At 42.4% G+C, this 19,539-nt stretch overlaps 1 protein-coding gene across 11 annotated transcripts in view; it reads right to left on the bottom strand.

Annotated features, from left to right (window-relative positions):
- BLTP1 (bridge-like lipid transfer protein family member 1) overlaps window positions 1-19,539 on the bottom strand; it is a 754,177-nt gene that overhangs the window by 89,845 nt on the left and 644,793 nt on the right. For all 11 annotated transcript variants that reach the window (XM_082243836.1, XM_082243839.1, XM_082243842.1 and 8 more), the window contains 6 exons: window positions 6,210-6,371; window positions 5,109-5,245; window positions 4,805-5,003; window positions 2,600-2,803; window positions 573-752; window positions 358-495 (listed from right to left, as the gene is read on the bottom strand). In XM_082243836.1, the coding sequence (XP_082099962.1) occupies window positions 358-495; window positions 573-752; window positions 2,600-2,803; window positions 4,805-5,003; window positions 5,109-5,245; window positions 6,210-6,371 (1,020 nt within the window). The remainder of the gene's footprint in view (window positions 1-357; window positions 496-572; window positions 753-2,599; window positions 2,804-4,804; window positions 5,004-5,108; window positions 5,246-6,209; window positions 6,372-19,539) is intronic.

Raw genomic sequence — 19,539 nt, 5'->3', positions numbered from 1 at the left:
AGCTAGCATTAAAAGGTTTTAGAAAAATGGCACAGAGGTGAGTGACTTCATATTATACATGTTAACATTTGGCTAACTGTCTGACACGTTATTTCCCTACTATAGTGTGCAGAGGGCTCATTTACCGAGGCTTTAACACAAGGATAAGTATCTTTATTTTAGCCATATGTCTAATTATTATCAATATGTTTTATATTGAGGTTTTGAGCCTAGTGTGAGCCGTTTCTCCAACATCCATTTCCCTATTAGCTTAGTAATATATAGTGATGAAAGCTCTTATCAAAGAATATGTAGTCTACACCATTATTTCCCATCACCTCATAAGCTTTATTTTACACAGCAAGCAAAGAATCTTACCGGGCACATTTATAGTCTGATCACCAAGAAAGAGGCGTCTAGCGATACTTCTTCTATACCATGCCCTCGGAAATGCTAAAATTTCACTAAGTCGACGCATGTCATACTTGAAAGAGGCTGAACCAATATCACAGACAGCTAAATGAACGAGAAACATATGTTAGCCTAATCGCATAGCTTCACTGCATTTAGCCATATGGCATAGAATGTTTTACCTGAGATGTTTATTAAGGTAGTATCCATCTTGCTAGCAGCTTTGTTAGCAGACAAACCTTCAAAGAAAGAAGTTCCACCAGAACGTCTCATTCTGGACAAACTGACTTTGACAAATTCCAGGTTAATACTCAGAGAATCTTTCCGGCCGGTCACTGAAGTGAGCTCCTCATCCACATGACCTTCAAGTAAATAATATGTCAAAATTCACACCTTTATACCAATGATATAAACTGTGCCAATGGACAAATATTTCAACTAATCTGAAAAAGGTTATATGTATTATTGTAATTGTTGCATGTGCAGTTTAATAAATATACAGTATCTCACAAAAGCGAGCACACCCCTCACATATTTGTAAATATTTTATTATATCTTTTCATGTGACAACACTGAAGAAATTACACTTTGCTACAATGAAAAGTAGTGAGTGTATAGCTTGTATAACAATGTAAATTTGCTGTCCCCTCAAAATAATTCAACGCACAGCCATTTATGTCTAAACCGCTGGCAACAAAAGTTAATACACCCCTAAGTGAAAATGTCCAAATTGGGCTCAATTTGCTATTTTCCTTCCCCAGTGTCAAGTGACTCCTTAGTGTTACAAGGTCTCAGGTGTGAATGGGGAGCAGGTGTGTTAAATTTGGTGTTATCACTCTCTCTTCTACTGGTCACTGAAAGTTCAACATGGCACCTCATGGCAAAGAACTCTCTGAGGATCTGAAAAAAAGAAATACTGCTCTACATAAAGATGGCCTGGGCTATAAGAAGATTTAAAAGACCCTGAAACTGAGCTGCAGCACAGTGGCCAAGACCATACAGCAGTTTAACAGGACAGGTTCCACTCAGAACAAGCCTCACCATGGTTGACAAAAAGAGGTTGAGTGCATGTACCCAGCGTCATATCCAGAGGTTTTCTTTGGGAAACAGACCTATGAGTGCTGCTGGCATTGCTGCAGAGGTTGAAGGGGTGGGGGGGTCAGCCTGTCAGTGCTCGACCATACGCTGAAAACTGCATCAAATGCTCTGCATGACTGTTGTCCCAGAAGGAAGTCTCTTCTTAAGATGATGCACAAGAAAGCACTCAGTCTGCTGAAGACTAGCAGACTAGGGACATGAATTACTGGAACCATGACCTGTGGTCTGACGAGACCAAGATAAACTTATTTGGTTCAGATGGTGTCAAGCGTGTGGCGGTAACCAGGTGAAGAATAAAAAAAAGACAAGTGTGTCTTGCCTGCAGTCAAGCATGGTGGTGGGAGTGTAATGGTCTGGGGCTGCATGAGTACTGCCAGCACTGGGTAGCTACAGTTCATTGAGGGAACCATGAATGCCAACATGCACTGTGACATAATGAAGCAGAGCATTGCTAAAGAAGCTTAGGGTAAAGGTGATGGGACTGGCCAAGCATGTCTCTAGACCTAAACCCTATTGAGCATCTGTAGGGCATCCTCAAACAGAAGGTGGAGGAGCACAAGGTCTCTAACATCCACCAGTTCCGTGATGTCGTCATGGAGGAGTGGAAAAGGACTCCAGTGGCAACCTGTGAAGCTCTGAAGAACTTCATGCCCAAGATGGTTAAGGCAGCGCTGGAAAATAATGGTGGCCACACAAAATATTGACACTTTGGGCCCAATTTGGACATTTTCACTTAGGGGTGTACTCACTTTTGTTACCAGCGGTTTAGACATTAATGGCTGTGTGTTGAATTATTTTGAGGGGATAGCAAATGTACACTGTTATACAAGCTGTACACTCACTACTTTACATTGTAGCAAAGTGTCATTTCTTTAGTGTTGTCAAATGCAAAGAGATAATAAAAATATTTAAAAAATGTGAGGGGTGTACTCACTTTTGTGAAATACTGTATCTAAGCTTATAAACATGAGAAATGCCGGTAGAAAGGAAAGCACAACATTGCTGCATATGGTAAAGTTGGGTGAGAGGTCTTATGATATCTGATGAAAAACATTTATAAAGTTTGTATTTAAATTTGATGAACATACTATAGAATTTCATCTTATCATACCTAAGCCACTGGAACCTGGAGTAAGACCAGAGACTCCAGATTTCTGTTTGCCAGCTCCATAGGGGTGAAAAACATACAGAGAGAAATCAGACATGCAAGCTGTGAAACTCAGTCCTGATGAGTTGCTACTCGAGTTGGTCAGATCTGATTGGCTGCTGCTGTGTCGAGTCCTTCCAAGAGGGCTGCCTAGCCCTGGAGATGGCCCTGCAAGAAAGAAAAATAATCTTATTAAATGAATGCCCTGAAAAACTACAGTTCTGGGTAAAGTTCTTAACTGTGTTGAAGCAAAGTAATGAGAGCAAGGATGAAAATATAGCCAAAGGCAGTGTTCAAGCGGTAAAGACTGCTACCGTGATTCCTTTGTTTACTTGTAAACAGCAGCTCTATAACAATGGACCAGCTGATCTTAAAAATGTTTTTTTAGTTTATGCCATAATATGAACAAGAACAACCAGACAAAGAAGAAAATGTTCTTCAAATAAGTTATGAAAACTTGTACACTTCAGGGGTCAGCCAAGCCCCACCTGTAGCTGCATTGAGCATAATCTAAATAAAACTTGAAACACCTCCTTGAAATGCATTTAAAGTTCATGCATTTAAAGTTCAAAGAATCCTACAAGCAATAGGTCTATGATATGCACCTACAATTAGCTGACTGCAAAGCATCAAAATAGGATATGCTCAGCAAAACATCCAACTGCTGCTCATAGGGTTCAAAACTCGATGGAGGGAAGGGTGATCCAGGTCCCATTTTGGGCTACATGGAGCACATATGATACAGGATGAGTTCAGAAGGCCCTGGACTGCCAACATATACCTGCACTAAAAGGTTACTGGCTGCCTGTAAAAGTATAATGTAAAGTCTATAGTAAGTATAGTAAACGTAATCTAATTTATTATCAAAGTATGAACTATATGGAAGTTTTAGTATATGCCATGGCTTCATAAATTATTACAAGATAAAAGCCTGCCCATTACTATGAAACCTTATACACCAGGAGTAGGGAGTGTCTTCTGCCCTCTTCACATCAACCCCCACTATAGTGTCCTCTGCCCCCAAAGCAGTGTTCTCTGCCCCCCTTAACATCACCCCCCCACTGTAGTATCCTGTTACCCCCTAAAACAGGGTCCTCTGCCCCGCTTAACATCACCCCCCCTCCACTGTACTGTTCTCTGACCCCTGAAAACAGTGTACTTTGCCACCCCATCCCCCAAAGCAGTATCCTCTGCACCCCCCTCAAACAGTGTGTCCTCCCCCCACATACACACAGGTTGTGTAGGTAGCACTTCCTATCTGCCAGTGTGTGTACAGCAGAGCGGAGAACAGGAGATGGCCTAGTGCTGGGTAGAAGGCGGGAAGCTGCTGGAGTTAACATTCCATAAGATGGTGATCGATTGCTGCCTCCCGCTCTGCAGTCAACAAAAGCGACAAAGGCTGGGGGAGGCAGGGCCATGGTCACAATCCACCTGTCGGCTCCCCACAATCAACCGGATGATCAACGGCTTGCCGACCCTCATTATAGAATTTCTCAAAAGTACTGCAGACCCAACTTAAAAACAAGCCAATGTCATAAAACCCGGCTCTATTGGACAGACAGATTTTCGTAATGACCCACTTGGTTATGTTTCTGGTATTTTTTTTTTTTTAGTCCCCACTCTCTCTCTTCTATTTCCACTCAATTTATCTTCCTCTCTTCGCCACCTGACTTTTTTCTCTCTCAGAGTTCTCTTTTATGGAGAATACGTGCCCATGTATGTCAGTTTGGCTGCTCAGCCTATATGCTGAAGTTTATCTGGCATTCTTTTTGTTTCGAGTTTAGTGTTAGCTAATACTGGCATTCTGAGTTGGATGGCAGGTTTCAAGTTCCAATAATGGGGCGTTTTTCATATACTACCTCAATGTCTGAGAGGATGTTTATTTGTGTTCCCGATCTGTTCAGCTGTTTCCTTGCCTACAGTCATACAGATGAGAGATTGATGTAATGTCTCTAGCTTCATGCACACAGCCTTACTGTATTTTTGCTCTACTTTTATTCATACATGTAGTTCTATGAATATGCACATCCTCCTGAGCAGATAGTTTTTCGAGTGCTATACATCTCTCTGGATTGCTTTGAATTAATAAGGTGTATAACGATCTGTAATTTCTCTTTGCAAAATTAAAACAAAGAATTTATAAAGAAAACAAGACAACAAATGATTTACCTGTCATCCCAGATTTGTTCAGGTTTGCTTTTGATCCACTTGGCATAGATAGATTCCCAATACTAGCATCAGAAGGATGGGCTGAACCCAGTGTCTCAAGGTCACTTCGGTTTGAGGAGAACACTAGGTCTAATGAGGGCAGCTTCAACATGCATTCAACACGTGAAACTGGTAGGCAGCTAAACTTGATCTGGGAAGGCTAGAAAGAGAATGGGAATAAGGATAAAACTCTGGAAATATAAAGAGCTATTTAGAAAACAAGCAGATCATTAAGAATATAAAAAGTTTTATAAATCAGGCTTACCTGCACTCTTACATACACAACCACATCTACTGGGAAGGAAGAATAGGCAGAGGTTGAAGAGGACACTAATGAGGTAGTTGACTCTTCCAATGGATCCTGCAGATCAAACTGTCCAATATCCTCATCCTGAGCACTCACTGCTGTAACAAAGCAAAAACACACACAGTAACATGCTTGCCCAAAGCATACCAATAAAGACACATTTCTAATGAAGAGAACATAATGTTTACATGATTTACTAAGAAGCAATTCTGACACATTTCCAAACTTGCATACATTTATATAAATCATATAGCATATTATATTATATATATAGTTGTAATGTTTCATTACATGCTATGTCCAGTATGACAAGATAATGGTAGAGGTACTAAAATGAAAGATACTGTGTGAAACGTAGGACATATTTACCATTTCAATTAAATGTCAAAGTACATTCAGGAAAGGTGAGTTAGAACCAAAGATTCTAGTGATGGATGCTTTATGGATATATTTAAAAAATAAAGCAAGTCATACATTGTTTAATTTCATTTCCTTCAACCACGGTTTAGTTTTGCTTTAAGCCAGACTGAGCAAAAATATCACAGCTATCTTATTTTTTGGGTGCCATTTTCCCTTTTTACTTTATACATTTTATTAGTTACAATAACTCAACAACTTGTATTACCTGTATTCAGCTCATAACTATATTCTGCAATGACTCCAGTAAAATAAATACCATGTCCTCATTTAAATAAGATAAATTAGAACTGCTCACAGACACAAATTCAGTAAACCAATTTATTTTTAGGTATCTTATGATGCCTTTAGCACCAGTGCAAAGCCCTTCCAGTAAAAAATAAATAAATAAAAATGACAAGCTGTAAGTATGAGAAAAATCCTGACTGTATATGAAATGTGTAAGAATTAAATGAAATTTTCCATCAAGTGTGAAAATTCACTACACTGTAGTAATTTGATCCTTGTGTTACCACCACCACCAAGAAATACATCTAACAGAAAACAAAGGTGGCATTAATAACCAACCTAATGCTGCATATACCAGTAAGGCTTTTCATCTGTTGGAATAGCATAGATATATTACTGAAATGCAATATTTACCAGTGTAATTTCGGTCTATTGGTGTTATGGGTATGGTCTCCAAGGCTTTCTCCAGAAAGTCAAGCAGGTTTGGACTGATGACCATTTCTTCAGGCAAAGACTGCAGTGCTACCCAAGCATACAGTTTTGCGGTTTTCACTCCACCACTTCCCTTTCCTTTGGCTGTAAAATTAAAAGTATTTACTTTATACAGAAAATTATTGAGAGGTATAATTTAAAAACATTCCATTGAATTTTTGCACCTTTTGATTTACCACTCAGTCTGAGCCTCAACAGTTCTGGTGCTCATCTTGGGGCCCTTTAGTCCTGGTTATGGTAGCATCAATCAGTAGTGTTTGCATTGCCTAGGTGATTTTGCATTGCCTAGGTGATTACTCAGAACAGTAAAAGGAACTGGTTTCTACTAGCTAAATAATTAGCTTTTTTTCTTTCACACTTTCTTACTTTTTCTATGCTGTAATTTCTTTTACCTTCTAACCTTTTGTAAGTTGCTGACAGCAAACCTGTCCCAATGTAGACATGATGTTAAAACACTATTATTTGAGGAACATCAACACCTGCTCCACATATTTAGAGCTAAACACTACTCTCAGGGAAACAAGGCAGGCAGACTTTTGGCGAACTACATACGTAAAAAACATCGGACCAAACTGCCCTCTATAATTTATCCTAAACTAAATACAGTAGTACACCATCCCTCAGCCATAGCCAATGCATTTTCTAACTAATACGGCGACTTATACAATCTGCACTCGGACAGCAGGACACCGCAACCGTCTGACGAGACCATTACAGCGTTCTTAGCATTGGTAGACCTCCCCACAGTAGATGCTGACATGCTACAGACTCCAAATTCTGCTATCACAGAAAAAAAAATTTCCCTAGCGATTCATTTGCTTCCCTCAAATAAATCGCCAGGGGCGGATGGATTCTCCGCTGAATAGTTTAGGGCATTTGAGCCCACTCTAGTTCCCTACCTCTGTAAATTGTTCAGCCAAGCAATTATCTCCACCTCGTTCCCAGCTGAAATGCTTCAAGCAGTCATAGTGGCCCTACCTAAACCAGGGAAAAAAACCTGACGCCCCACAAAATTTTCGCTTCATATGCCTTTTGAATACTGACCTGAAACCATATGCGAAAGTACTTGCTCACAGATTTGTGGACGTCACTCCCCACTTAGTGACAGCAGACCAAGTAGGTTTTGTCAAGGGTAGACAGGCACCGGACGACACATGTAGGCTATTCAATCTTGTCAAAATAGCCGAATCTCGAAAGGTCCCCACGGTGTTCCCTTACGCTAGACGCTGAGAAAGCATTCAATCAGGTTCACTGGGGGTACCCGAGAGCATTGCTTGCTAAATTTGGGTTAACGGACTTCATTTATTCCGCAATTTCGGCTTTATACACTGTGCCGTCTGCTTATGTCTATACATCAAACGCTATGTCTGATAAATTTCCCATCACCAATGGTGCCCATTATGGCCTTTGATCTTTTCTTTAATGATGGAACCCCTGGCGGAGGCCATTAGAGGGGACAAACTAATCCGCAGTATACGAATAGCAGATAAAGATCATAAAATTGGGTTATAACACTACGTGATACTCATGTTAACATCTCCACTTGTCTCCCTGCAGAGACTCCAACAGGTACTCAAGACTTTTAGTAAAGCCTCGTATTACAAACTAAATGCCACTAAGTCATTGATTCTACCTCTATTCTTACCTTTAGCCACTTTGACAAAACTGGAAGAGCAATACCCTTTCCAATGGACGAAATCCCTTCCATACCCGGGGATCAATCTGGCTGTCCCCTCCACGGCCACATATGATGTTAACTATTCTCTTTTACTGACAACTGTCAAAACGGATTTTACTCATTTAGCTTCCTTTGAACTGTCCTGGTTAGGTAAAATTGCAGCTTTAAAAATGACAGTGCTACCCAAAATACTGCCTGATGCCTTCTTCTGCACTATTGATAAACTGTTTAGGCAGTATCTGTGGAATGGAAAAATGGCGAAATTATCTTACTCAACTTTGCTCAAACCCAAGATCTTAGGAGGAGCACGACACCCAAATGTAAAACATTATTATCAGGGGGCCATTCTGTATCAGATGAAAGATTAGTTCAACGCAAATTCTGATAAGCTTTGGTACAATTGGAAAAAGGCTCTGGTGGCCAATAGGGATCTACCCTCACTGTTCCTAGGGGCATTGACTAAGAGAAAGCTACATTACCCTGATCTTCCTTCCATAGATGCCACCCTTGCAGCCTGGGGTGCGCTTCCGCAATAACAGACAACACTTCTTACCTCTAGAGAACTTACTCTCGGCTCGTATGAATTTCTAACTCCCTCATTAAAGATACCAAAAGGCCTATACCCCTATGACTCCACATATAAACAAATGGTCTCTCAAACTCACATCCCCATGTCTTTCATGCATATTCAGCTACACCACTACCATTTTAAATACCCAAATATGAAATATGTATTGCAAACGAATATATGGGAGTATTTACTTAAACATTACCAAAAACCCAAGGGTCTTTTGTGGTTCTACCATGAATTGCAAAGCACTCTGCGCCCACTAAACTGTCAACTATGATTAACTGGGAAAATTATCTTAAATCTACATACCCCTTGGGGGACTGGCACAGAGCTATACACTCCCACCATAAATATACACATTCTAGAAACCACTGAGACTTTAAGCTGCTTCATAGAAGTTACTTAACTCCTACTAAATTGACGAGGTTCTTCAAGGACACTTCTGATTTATGTTGGAGGAATTGTGGCCCACGGGGCACATTGCTCCATTTAAAATGGGAAAAAAAATGTTTGAGATGTTTCTGGAGAGCACTGTTTAGGTTGATGGAAAATCGGTCACAGGGCTAATACTCTCTCCTAGTTCTGAATTGGCACTTCTCTTAATTTAGGCATAGATAAAATTCCCCCGCAATTCCGCTGTGTAGTCACTCACATACTTACAGCGGCTCGTCTTGCTATCACTGTGGCCTGGAGAACCACTAAAGCGCCCAGTGTGACAGATGTCATCAATAGGGTAAAGGACCAATACTTATATGAATGGTTTTTTTCCTACTCTCAAAAAGCTGATTCCCAGTTTAAAAATAATTGGGTGATGTGGTATAACCTTTTTCCGGAAAAATATCCTTGAGTTCTGTAAATCTAGACAGCTATATGTTTGATGATGACTATGACTTTGGAGGTTCAGTTATGACTATCCCCTTGATAGTCCTTTTCTTATTCTATTTATGTTTATTTTCTTCTCTCTCTCTTCCTTTTCGTCTTAGTAAGTTGCTGATAGCAATATCAAATGTGGCACCAGTAGTTTTTTTTAAGGGCGCTGTAGTAAACTTGTCTCTGACAGCCTCCTGCTCAATAGAAGCTGAACATTTTTTATTCTATCAGTACGTACAGCCAATAGGCTGCAGCACAGATCAGTGTATTCCGACAGTGGAGTCGTCCCGCTATCAGCATACAATAGCACAGCAAGGAGGATTCCTCCTCCCATATCCCTTGTGTGGATGGGGCAATCTATTCATTTTTTGATTGAAACAAACAAAAAAAAAAAAGATACACGTATGGCCAGCAAATCTCCTGTAGCATGCCCATAGTTTCTGACCATCCACAATGCAGTATGATCAGTCTCTGGAAATTTTCTGCATTACATACACTGAACATTGTAATTGTATGCTTTACAGGATTTCAGGGGAGATATCTGGTAGGTGATTGGGACTTCTGCCAAATTTCCCCTATCTTATATTTCACCTCTGATTCATTGCACTTGGCCTCTGACTCTCACTGCGTTTTCTGATGGACGCCCTCAATGAGCTATTGTTAAAATTTTGGCAAAGCAGGATCTGATTATTGATATATAATGTTGTGCTTCTGCATTTAGCCGTAAAATAAACATGTCACAAACCTGGTAAATTCAGTCTGGGCATCTAGCACAAAATACACAAGCAGTTTGAAAACAATCAGTAGATATAAAGATATAATAATCTGTATATGTAAATCACAACTTTTATTGTAAAGGTAAAATGTGGTTCTGCCCTTTGGCCCACCACAATTTTACCTCTTGCAGGGCCTGGATATTCTTCCTGCTGTCTACACTGTAGAACCTTATAGACTGCTACCTGACCATATTACTAGTGTCTTGTGTCTCAGCAGAAAGTCTGTGGATTTCTTCTGTGCACATGCAGACAGTGGGAAAAAAATTAGAGCTGTCAGAAAGTAAGCATTGTGGCTGCATACAGAACTGTGCAAAAGTTAAAGCCAGATGTGAAGTGCTGTAAAGTAAGAATGCTTTCAAAAATATATATTTTATTTGTTTATTCTTAAAAATTCACAAAATGAAAAGTCAGCGAACAGAAGAAAAACCTAAATCAAATCAGTATTTGGGACTACCCTTTGGCTTCAAACCAGCATTGATTCTTACACTTGCACACTTTATACACTTGCACAAAGTCAGGGATTTTGTAGGATTAAAGTCAGGTATATGGTTAGCCAAATATACCAATATGGGGCTTATGATTATCAATTTCATATGTAGGTTGAAACAGTTGTTAACTGAAACTGATAACAGGCCATATACAATGGCAAGACTGAGTACAGCAACAAGATACAAGGTAGTTATACTGCAACAGTAAGGTCCCTCCCAGACAAAGATCTCAAATCAGACTGGGCTTTCAAGATGTGCTGTTCAAGCTCTTTTGAAGAAGCACAAAGAAACAGACTATGTTAAGGACCAAAGACACAGTGGTCAGCCAAAAAAACTTATTGCAGCAGATGAAAGACACATCAAGTTATCCAGCAGTGCCATCAGCACAAAAGTGGCGGAAACCAGTGGGACTCCGGTACACCCATCTACCGTCCGGAGAAGTCTGGACAAAAGTGGTCTTCATGGAAGAATTGCGGCCAAAAAGCCAAATTTCTTGTGGAAATTAGACTAAGTGACTCAACTATGCATGAAACATAGAAACTGGAGTGCAGAAAAATGGCAGCAGGTGTGTTGGGCTGATGAGTCAAAATTTGAAATATTTGGCAGCAGCAGGACGTAGTTTGTTCGCCAAAGGGCTGGTACAATAATTAGTGTCTCCAGGCAACAGTGAAGCATGGTGGAGGTCCCTTGCAAGTTTTGGGCTGCATTTCTGCAAATGGAGTTGAATATATGGTCAGGATCAATGGTGTTCTAAATGCTGAGAAATACAGGCAGATACTTATCCATCATGCCATACCATCAGGGAGGCTTGTAATGGGCTCAAATTTTATTCTGTGCCAGGACAATGACCCCCAAACATGCAACCAATCTCATTAAGAACTATCTTCAGGTGGGGGGGCGTGGCGTCTGAGCTCTGTGATGGCTGCTTAGGAGAGGAGCTCCGCCAGACCGCCGGGACAATACACATTTAACAGTGCCTACGACCATCCACCCAGCGCCATCCGGAGCAGAGAAGCCATGCCGCAGAAGAAGCCAGAGCCGCCGTTTTGGCCTCGCAAGCTGACCGGGTTCTTCTCCTCCATGCCACGGTGAACGCTCGAAGATGGCGGCGGCCCAGGATTCCCGGAGAAGGCCGCGGCCTACAACAATCTGACCCCATCCGAGGCTCCCCTGCCAGCCAGAGACCCCCACACAGCAGATCGTCCTTAGGAGCCTCTACCCCTTCCACCAGGAGCCCTGCTAAGTCTCGCTCGTGAACGGGCTCACAGGAGGCAGATGCTTGGCTGCCTACTATGGAGGTGACTGAGGCTTCCCTATCTCCCACTATTGCCAGGAGTGCCAATGACCCCCATTCCTGGATTCCCTACCACCGGGCAACCCATCTCGGACATAGTGCTGAAGGACATGCTCATGCCTACACCCGGACCTTGTGGCCTCTGTATCCCAGTGCCGCAGAGAAGTACATGAAGTGGGTGGCAGAGTAGATCAGGTGGAGCAGGCCTTAGGGGAATACTCTAGGTCCTACAATACTTTGGTTGATGCACACAGTGCCCATAATGAAGACATAATGTGGATAAAAAATAAGTTGGCAGATCTGGAGGACCGCTCACCTAGAAACAACTTAAAGTTAAGGGGTGTCCCTGAATCTGTTGCACCATCTCAGCTTCCACAGTTCGCTAAAGACTTATTCCTCACCATACTGCCTAATTCCTCAGATCTAGAACTTACTGTGGACAGGATACACAGGATCCCCAAGCCATCATTTCTAGCGGACGAGGTCCCCAGAGATGTCTTACTGAGGGTACACTACTTCAGAACCAAAGAAGCACTGCTAGAGCAATTCCGCAAACAAGATTAGCGCCCCCCGGCTTATGCATCCACACAGATCCTACCTGACCTATCCCGCCACACCCTCCAAAGCAGGTGGAACCTGGCCACCATCACTAAGGCCCTACGGAATCACCAAATACCACATAAGTGGAAATATCTGGCAACGCTCACGGTCACCCACAACGGCACCACTGCATTCATCTCTTCCCTGGATGAGGGCATCTCACTTTTACGCCAATGGGGAATCCTCCCAGATCAGACCATGGATCCATCCAGTGCCCACCACCACTTCCCAGCTGCGATCCAAAATGACTGGAAGGTCGTGACCCGCAAACACTCCTCACACTCCAAGAGAAATAAGCATGGTGCTCAAGGCACTACTCAACTACCCATGTAGTCCCGGGGGGTCTTTAGTGGATACCCCACCGTACCCTGGGCTCATAAGAGCATACTACATGTTCCCAGTATCGCTTGCAGTTCCCTTTTTTATCTTTCCCTTATCCTTTCTTGGTTCCACCATCATCTCTAACACACTCTTTCACATTGGTAACCTGCCACAGAGTCGACTGAATAAGGCTCCACAATGGTCACGTAAGCCCATGCGTTTCCCTGCAAGCAACATCCACTTACCACACCAATGACTATTACCTGTCTATCGCTAAACGCCAAAAGGTTAAACCACCCGGCCAAACGGCGATCGCTATGGCGGGAAGCTATTGCCCGTAACGTGGATATTCTCTGTGTTCAGGAGACACATTTTGCGAGTTATAAGACTCCAGCATGCTACCACCCTCACTTTCCCCACACTTTTTTATCCAGCTCAGACAAAAAAGCCAAAGGAGTGCTTATAGCGGTGAGAGATACAGTTAATTTCAATCTCAAACAATCCATTCTAGATAGCTCCGGTCGCTATGTTATCTTAACGTGTGATGTCAATTCTAAACCCTTCACAATAGTTTCCCTGTATGCCCCCAATGTTCGCTAAGCCCGCTTTTTGAGGAAAGTACTTAAAAAACGAAACCAAGTCAGACATGGACAGGTCCTTATATGTGGTGACTTCAATGCTGTACCAGACCCAGCCCTGGACTCCACCAAAGGTAAATCTAGGGGCGGACCTTGCCTACACAATCTATTCCGCAGTGAGGACCTCTATGATGTGTGAAGGTGCCAGCACTCCAAGCATGATTATACCTACTACTCACCCAGGCACAGATTATATTCGCGCATTGACTTTTTTCTCCCAGACAAAAGTCTCCTACAATGTATATCCCACTCGGATATTTTTGACATCACGTGGTTAGACCACACGCCAATATCGATTGTTATAGAGGAAGGTGCTGCCTCCGCCAGGAATCCTGTGTGGAGATGCAATACCCGCTTATTACAGGATCCAGACCGCACAAAAATTATTACTGACGACCTCATGGAATTCTTCGCCCATAATATTCCTTCCACTCCCAATGCATTTCTATTGTGGACTACGCACAGAGCATTTATAAGGGGGATTCTGTTGCAGCAGAGTGCCCGATTGAAGAGACGCTATAACTCTCGCTTGGACTCTCTCCTCAGAGATATTCACTCCTTGGAACGTCAAAATAAAAAAACAGAGAGAGAAGAGAGAGAGAGAAGAGCTTAGGCTCCTGCTGCTGCAGAAGTACGCTATGCACCTCAGACGGTTAAAACTTCAAACGTATAACAACACCAATAGAGCAGGGAAATATTTAGCCAACAGGATAAAGGCTGCAAGGACTAAAGCAAAAATAGGATACCTCGTACACCCTATATCTAAGCATAAGTTTATCAACCCCCAAGCCATTGCAGACCAATTCGCTGATTATTACAGCGATCTTTATAATTTGAAGAATGATCCCAATATGCCCCAACCTACTGAAGACCTGATCCTCACATTTCTCAACAAGATCAATCTTACAATGCTTTCCAAAGGCCAAATTAACTCTCTCAGCGCCCCAATAACGGAACTAGAGGTGAGCATAATTATAGCGTCTCTTTTCCGAATGGCAAATCTCCAGGCCCCGATGGCCTGCCTAATGAGAACTAAAAAACCATGCTGAAACCCTTGATGCCTTCTTTATCCCTCGTGTTCGACCGAGCGGCTGCCACCTCCTTGTTTTTAAAAGAAATGCTACAAGCATATGTGGTTACGATTCCTAAACCAGGTAAAGACCCTACCACCCAGTCCAACTTCAGGCCCATTTCCCTCCTTAACACTGATGTAAAAATATACGCAAAAATTCTTGCAACCAGATTGGCCACTGTCATCCCAACTCTTATTAAAAATGACCACCTGGGTTTTGTGAAGGGGAGGCAGCCATCGGATGCAACACGTCAGATTCTGGATCTAATGCACCTTGCTGAGACTATTCGGACACCTTCTCTGCTATTGTCTATTGACGCAGAGAAGGTGTTCGATAGAGTGGAATGGCGATACATGTCTGAAGTACTGACCAAATTCGGGTTTCGAGGGAACATCAAATCAGCCATCATGGCTTTGTATTCGTGCCCCCTCTGCTCAGGTGTACACATCGGGACTCCAGTCCAAACCCTTCCAAATCTCAAATGGCACCCGCCAAGGGTGCCCGCTCTCGCCCACCATTTTCAATCTGATGATTGAACCGCTCGCAGAGACAGTGCGCCAACATCCTCTAGTCACTCGGTTCCAGGTGGGAAATGAGAACCATGTCATCAATCATTTTGCTGATGACGTGATTATCTTCCTAACGGAACCTAAAAGCTTGCTTCCTCAAGCCCTGCATATCCTACAATCCTTTAGCTCTGTATCCTTTTATAAGGTGAACTTCTCTAAGTCCCTGATCCTGAATCTGGGGGTCGACCACAACACCAAAGCCCTCCTCCAGACTACCCTACCCTTTACCTGGGCGCAGGATGGCAAACCCTATCTTGGCATAACCCTAGCCCCAAATGCTCGTTGTTTTGCACAAGCGAACTACGAACCCCTGATCCGCAATGTCCAAATTCAACTGAACGACTGGTCCGTGAAAAATCTATCGTTAGTGGGCAGACTGGTAGCATACAAAATGTCAATTTTACCGCAAATCCTATACCACTTTTTGGTTCTCCCTCTGCCTATTCCCCACCAATATGTAGCATCTCTCACGCAGTCCTTGACCAAATTTTTCTGGCTCCACAAGAAGCCGAGATGCGCACGTAAATATCTAGTTGCCCACAAATCAGTGGGTGGGATGGAGCCCCCCGACCTTAAATGATTACAGGCTAGTGGCGATCCTCGATCAACTGCACCACTGGTTTTGCACACCTGACCGGCCACGATGGGTAGACCTAGAAATGGTCCTCTCCTATTCCTAGACTCATTAAAACCTTGGGACCTCCTACCCCTTCCCCCGACTGTGAGAGCCTCCGTACTAGCATGGCGCCATCTCCTCTCCAATCCATTCGATACACCCCCTATCACCACCCCTCTTATCCCTGTACAGGCACTAGCCTCCAGGATACCTTTCCTATACACCAAGCCCCTGACAGCACATGGCATTGTTCATATACAAGACTTCCTGTCAGAGTGTAGGCCTCTCACATGGACTGAGATGAAACAGAAATTTTAATTACCCCCAGCAATGTACTTCTCCTGCTACCGCATATCACAATTTCTCAGCAAATACCTATTACCCCCTTTACACATTCCACCTTCGGTATGGCAGTTCCTTACCAAATATACTCTGATTAAAGGGGGCATATTCCTCTTCTATGACACGTTGCAATCCAAATCCAAACCCCAAAAATCACTACCCATGCAAAAGTGGGAGGGGGACCTTGGGAGGAAGTACACTTGGGCAGAGTGGCAACTGGCCATTCATCTACATATACATTTTCCAAATGTACCAATTATTGGGAAATGATGCTCAAACTAAATGGCATTATACACCGTATAAAACTCTCAAAATTCTCTCCCCATTACTCTGCTTTCTGCTGGCGATCATGTGGACAGGTTGGCACACTCCCCCACATAATGTGGGAGTGTCCCAGTCTGACGAGTTACTGGAACACGGTCTTCCAAATGATCTCATCCATCACGGCTTCCTTGACACAGCCCGACCAAGGTCTGGCGATGCTCAATCTGGGTATCGCCCAATTTCCACCACAAGCGAGACAGGTGATATGCCACATACTGCTCGCGGCTCGCAATAACATACTCCAAAACTAGGGCTCTCAAAACTCTCCTAATTTATCGCACGTTAAAACCTTGGTGAATCGCAACTATACTTTTGAACGTTTGTTAGCTATCAACTGCGGAACTTGCAAATCCTTCGATAACCGCTGGCTTTTGTGGCGTAATGCCAACCTACCTAGCATGCATTTGTGAATGATCTATTGCTACCCTTTTGTATCCCATACATCCTTATTCCTTATCATGAGTGGGTATGGACCTGTGCTCTCCCTTCCCGCACAGTTTGCGCCCAGATGAAGTGCGGGGGGGGGGGTCGACGCAGCTCCGGCCGGCTCCTCAATACCCACTATCGCATCTAAGATGTAAGCTCACATACTGCTGAACCTGTTTGCATGCATGTTATAATATCTGCTATTTTGTACCTGTGAAAAGTTTTGAACCATTGTACGTTACACTGGTGTTTGTTGTTTGTTCCTTGCTATTCTTGAAAATCAATAAAAATTTATTGAACACAAAAAGAACTATCTTCAGCATAAAGAAGAAGAGTCTTGGAAGTGATAGTTTGGTCTCCACAGAGCCCTGATCTCAACATCGTGGAGTCTGTCTGGGATTACTTGGAGACAAAAGAATTTGAGGCAGCCTACATCCGCAAATGGTCTGTGGTTAGTTAGCCAAAATGTTTGGAACAACCTGCCTGCCGAGTTCCATCAAAAACTGTATGCAAATGTACCTAGAAACATTATTGCTATTTTGAAGGCAAAGGGTGGTCACACCAAATATTGATTTTATTTGGATTTCTATTCTGTTCATATACTTTCTATTATGTTAATTGATAAAAAAATAAACGATTAACACGTCTTTTTCTGAAAGCATTCTTAATTGACAGCATTTTTTTACACCTGTCTTAAACTTTTGCATGATAGTGCATATTAGAAGTTCATGAGGTGGGTTAATTAAGGCTGATGATAGAGGGTGGCAGAAAGGATAAGTAGGAAAAGTATACAGTGACTTGCAAAAGTATTCAGCCCCCTTGAACTTTTCGATCTTTTGCCACATTTCAGGCCTCAAACAAGATATAAAACTGTAATTTTTTGTGAAGAATCAACAACAAGTGGGACACAATCATGAAGTGGAACAAAATTTATTGGATATTTCAAACTTTGTTAACAAATAAAAAACTGAAAAATTGGGCGTGCAAAATTATTCAGCCCCTTTACTTTCAGTGCAGCAAACTCTCTCCAGAAGTTCAGTGAGGATCTCTGAATGATCCAATATTGACCTAAATGACTAATGATGATAAATAGAATCCATCTGTGTGTAATCAAGTCTCTGTATAAATGCACCTGCACTGTGATAGGCTCATAGGTCCGTTTAAAGCGCAGAGAGCATCGTGAACAACAAGGAACACACCAGGCAGGTACGAGATACTGTTGTGGAGAAGTTTAAAGCCGGATTTGGATACAAAAAGATTTCCCAAGCTTTAAACATCCCAAGGAGCACTGTGCAAGCGATAATATTGAAATGGAAGGAGTATCAGACCACTGCAAATCTATGAAGACATGGCCGTCCCTCTAAACTTTCAGCTCATACAAGGAGAAGACTGATCAGAGATGCAGCCAAGAGGCCCATGATCACTCTGGATGAACTGCAGAGATCTACAGCTGAGGTGGGAGACTCTGTCCATAGGACAACAATCAGTCGTATACTGCAAAAATCTGGCCTTTATGGAGGAGTGGCAAGAAGAAAGCCATTTCTTAAAGATATCCATAAAAAGTGTAGTTTAAAGTTTGCCACAAGCCACCTGGGAGACACACCAAACATGTGGAAGAAGGTGCCAAAACCGAACTTTTTGGCAACAATGCAAAACGTTATGTTTGGAGTAAAAGCAACACAGCTCATCACCCTGAACACACCATCCCCACTGTCAAACATGGTGGTGGCAGCATCATGGTTTGGGCCTGCTTTTCTTCAGCAGGGACAGGGAAGATGGTTAAAATTGATGGGAAGATGGATGGAGCCAAATACAGGACCATTCTGGAAGAAAACCTGATGGAGTCTGCAAAAGACCTGAGACTGGGACGGAGATTTGTCTTCCAACAAGACAATGATCCAAAACATAAAGCAAAATCTACAATTGAATGGTTCACAAATAAACATATCTAGGTGTTAGAATGGCCAAATCAAAGTCCAGACCTGAATCCAATCGAGAATCTGTGGAAAGAACTGAAAACTGCTGTTCACAAATGTTCTCCATCCAACCTCACTGAGCTTGAGCTGTTTTGCAAGGAGGAATGGGCAAAAATTTCAGTCTCTCGATGTGCAAAACTGATAGAGACATACCCCAAGCGACTTATAGCTGTAATCGCAGCAAAAGGTGGCGCTACAAAGTATTAACTTAAGGGGGCTAAATAATTTTGCACACCCAATTTTTCAGTTTTTTATTTGTTAAAAAAGTTTGAAATATCCAATAAATTTCGTTCCACTTCATGATTATGTCCCACTTGTTATTGATTCTTCACAAAAAATTACAGTTTTATATTTTTATGTTTGAAGCCTGAAATGTGGCAAAAGGTCAAAAAGTTCAAGGGGGCCGAATACTTTCGCAAGGCACTGTACATACCTTAAAATGTATTGGGTGGGAGGTTGGAGCCACATTTTTTTTTTTTACAGGAAATTTGCATATAACTTTGGCAACCTATACATCTGAATATGATGGTGGATTTGACAAGTTCATTCCTGTATGACCTGTGTTCCTGCATTTTTGATCATGAGCCTAAGGTTTACTTTAACCATTTGTAAGTGGCATAAGCTGTAGCCTCACACTGACCACTCAGTTATTGAATAAGTGTACAGGTAGCAAGATTCCAATGTTGCTAT

The sequence above is a fragment of the Pelophylax lessonae genome, assembly GCF_965119305.1.
Source record: "Pelophylax lessonae genome assembly, chromosome: 1".
Taxonomy (NCBI): Eukaryota; Metazoa; Chordata; class Amphibia; order Anura; family Ranidae; genus Pelophylax; species Pelophylax lessonae.
Note: the sequence above shows the minus strand (reverse complement) of the source record. Positions and strands in the feature narration are given on the sequence as shown.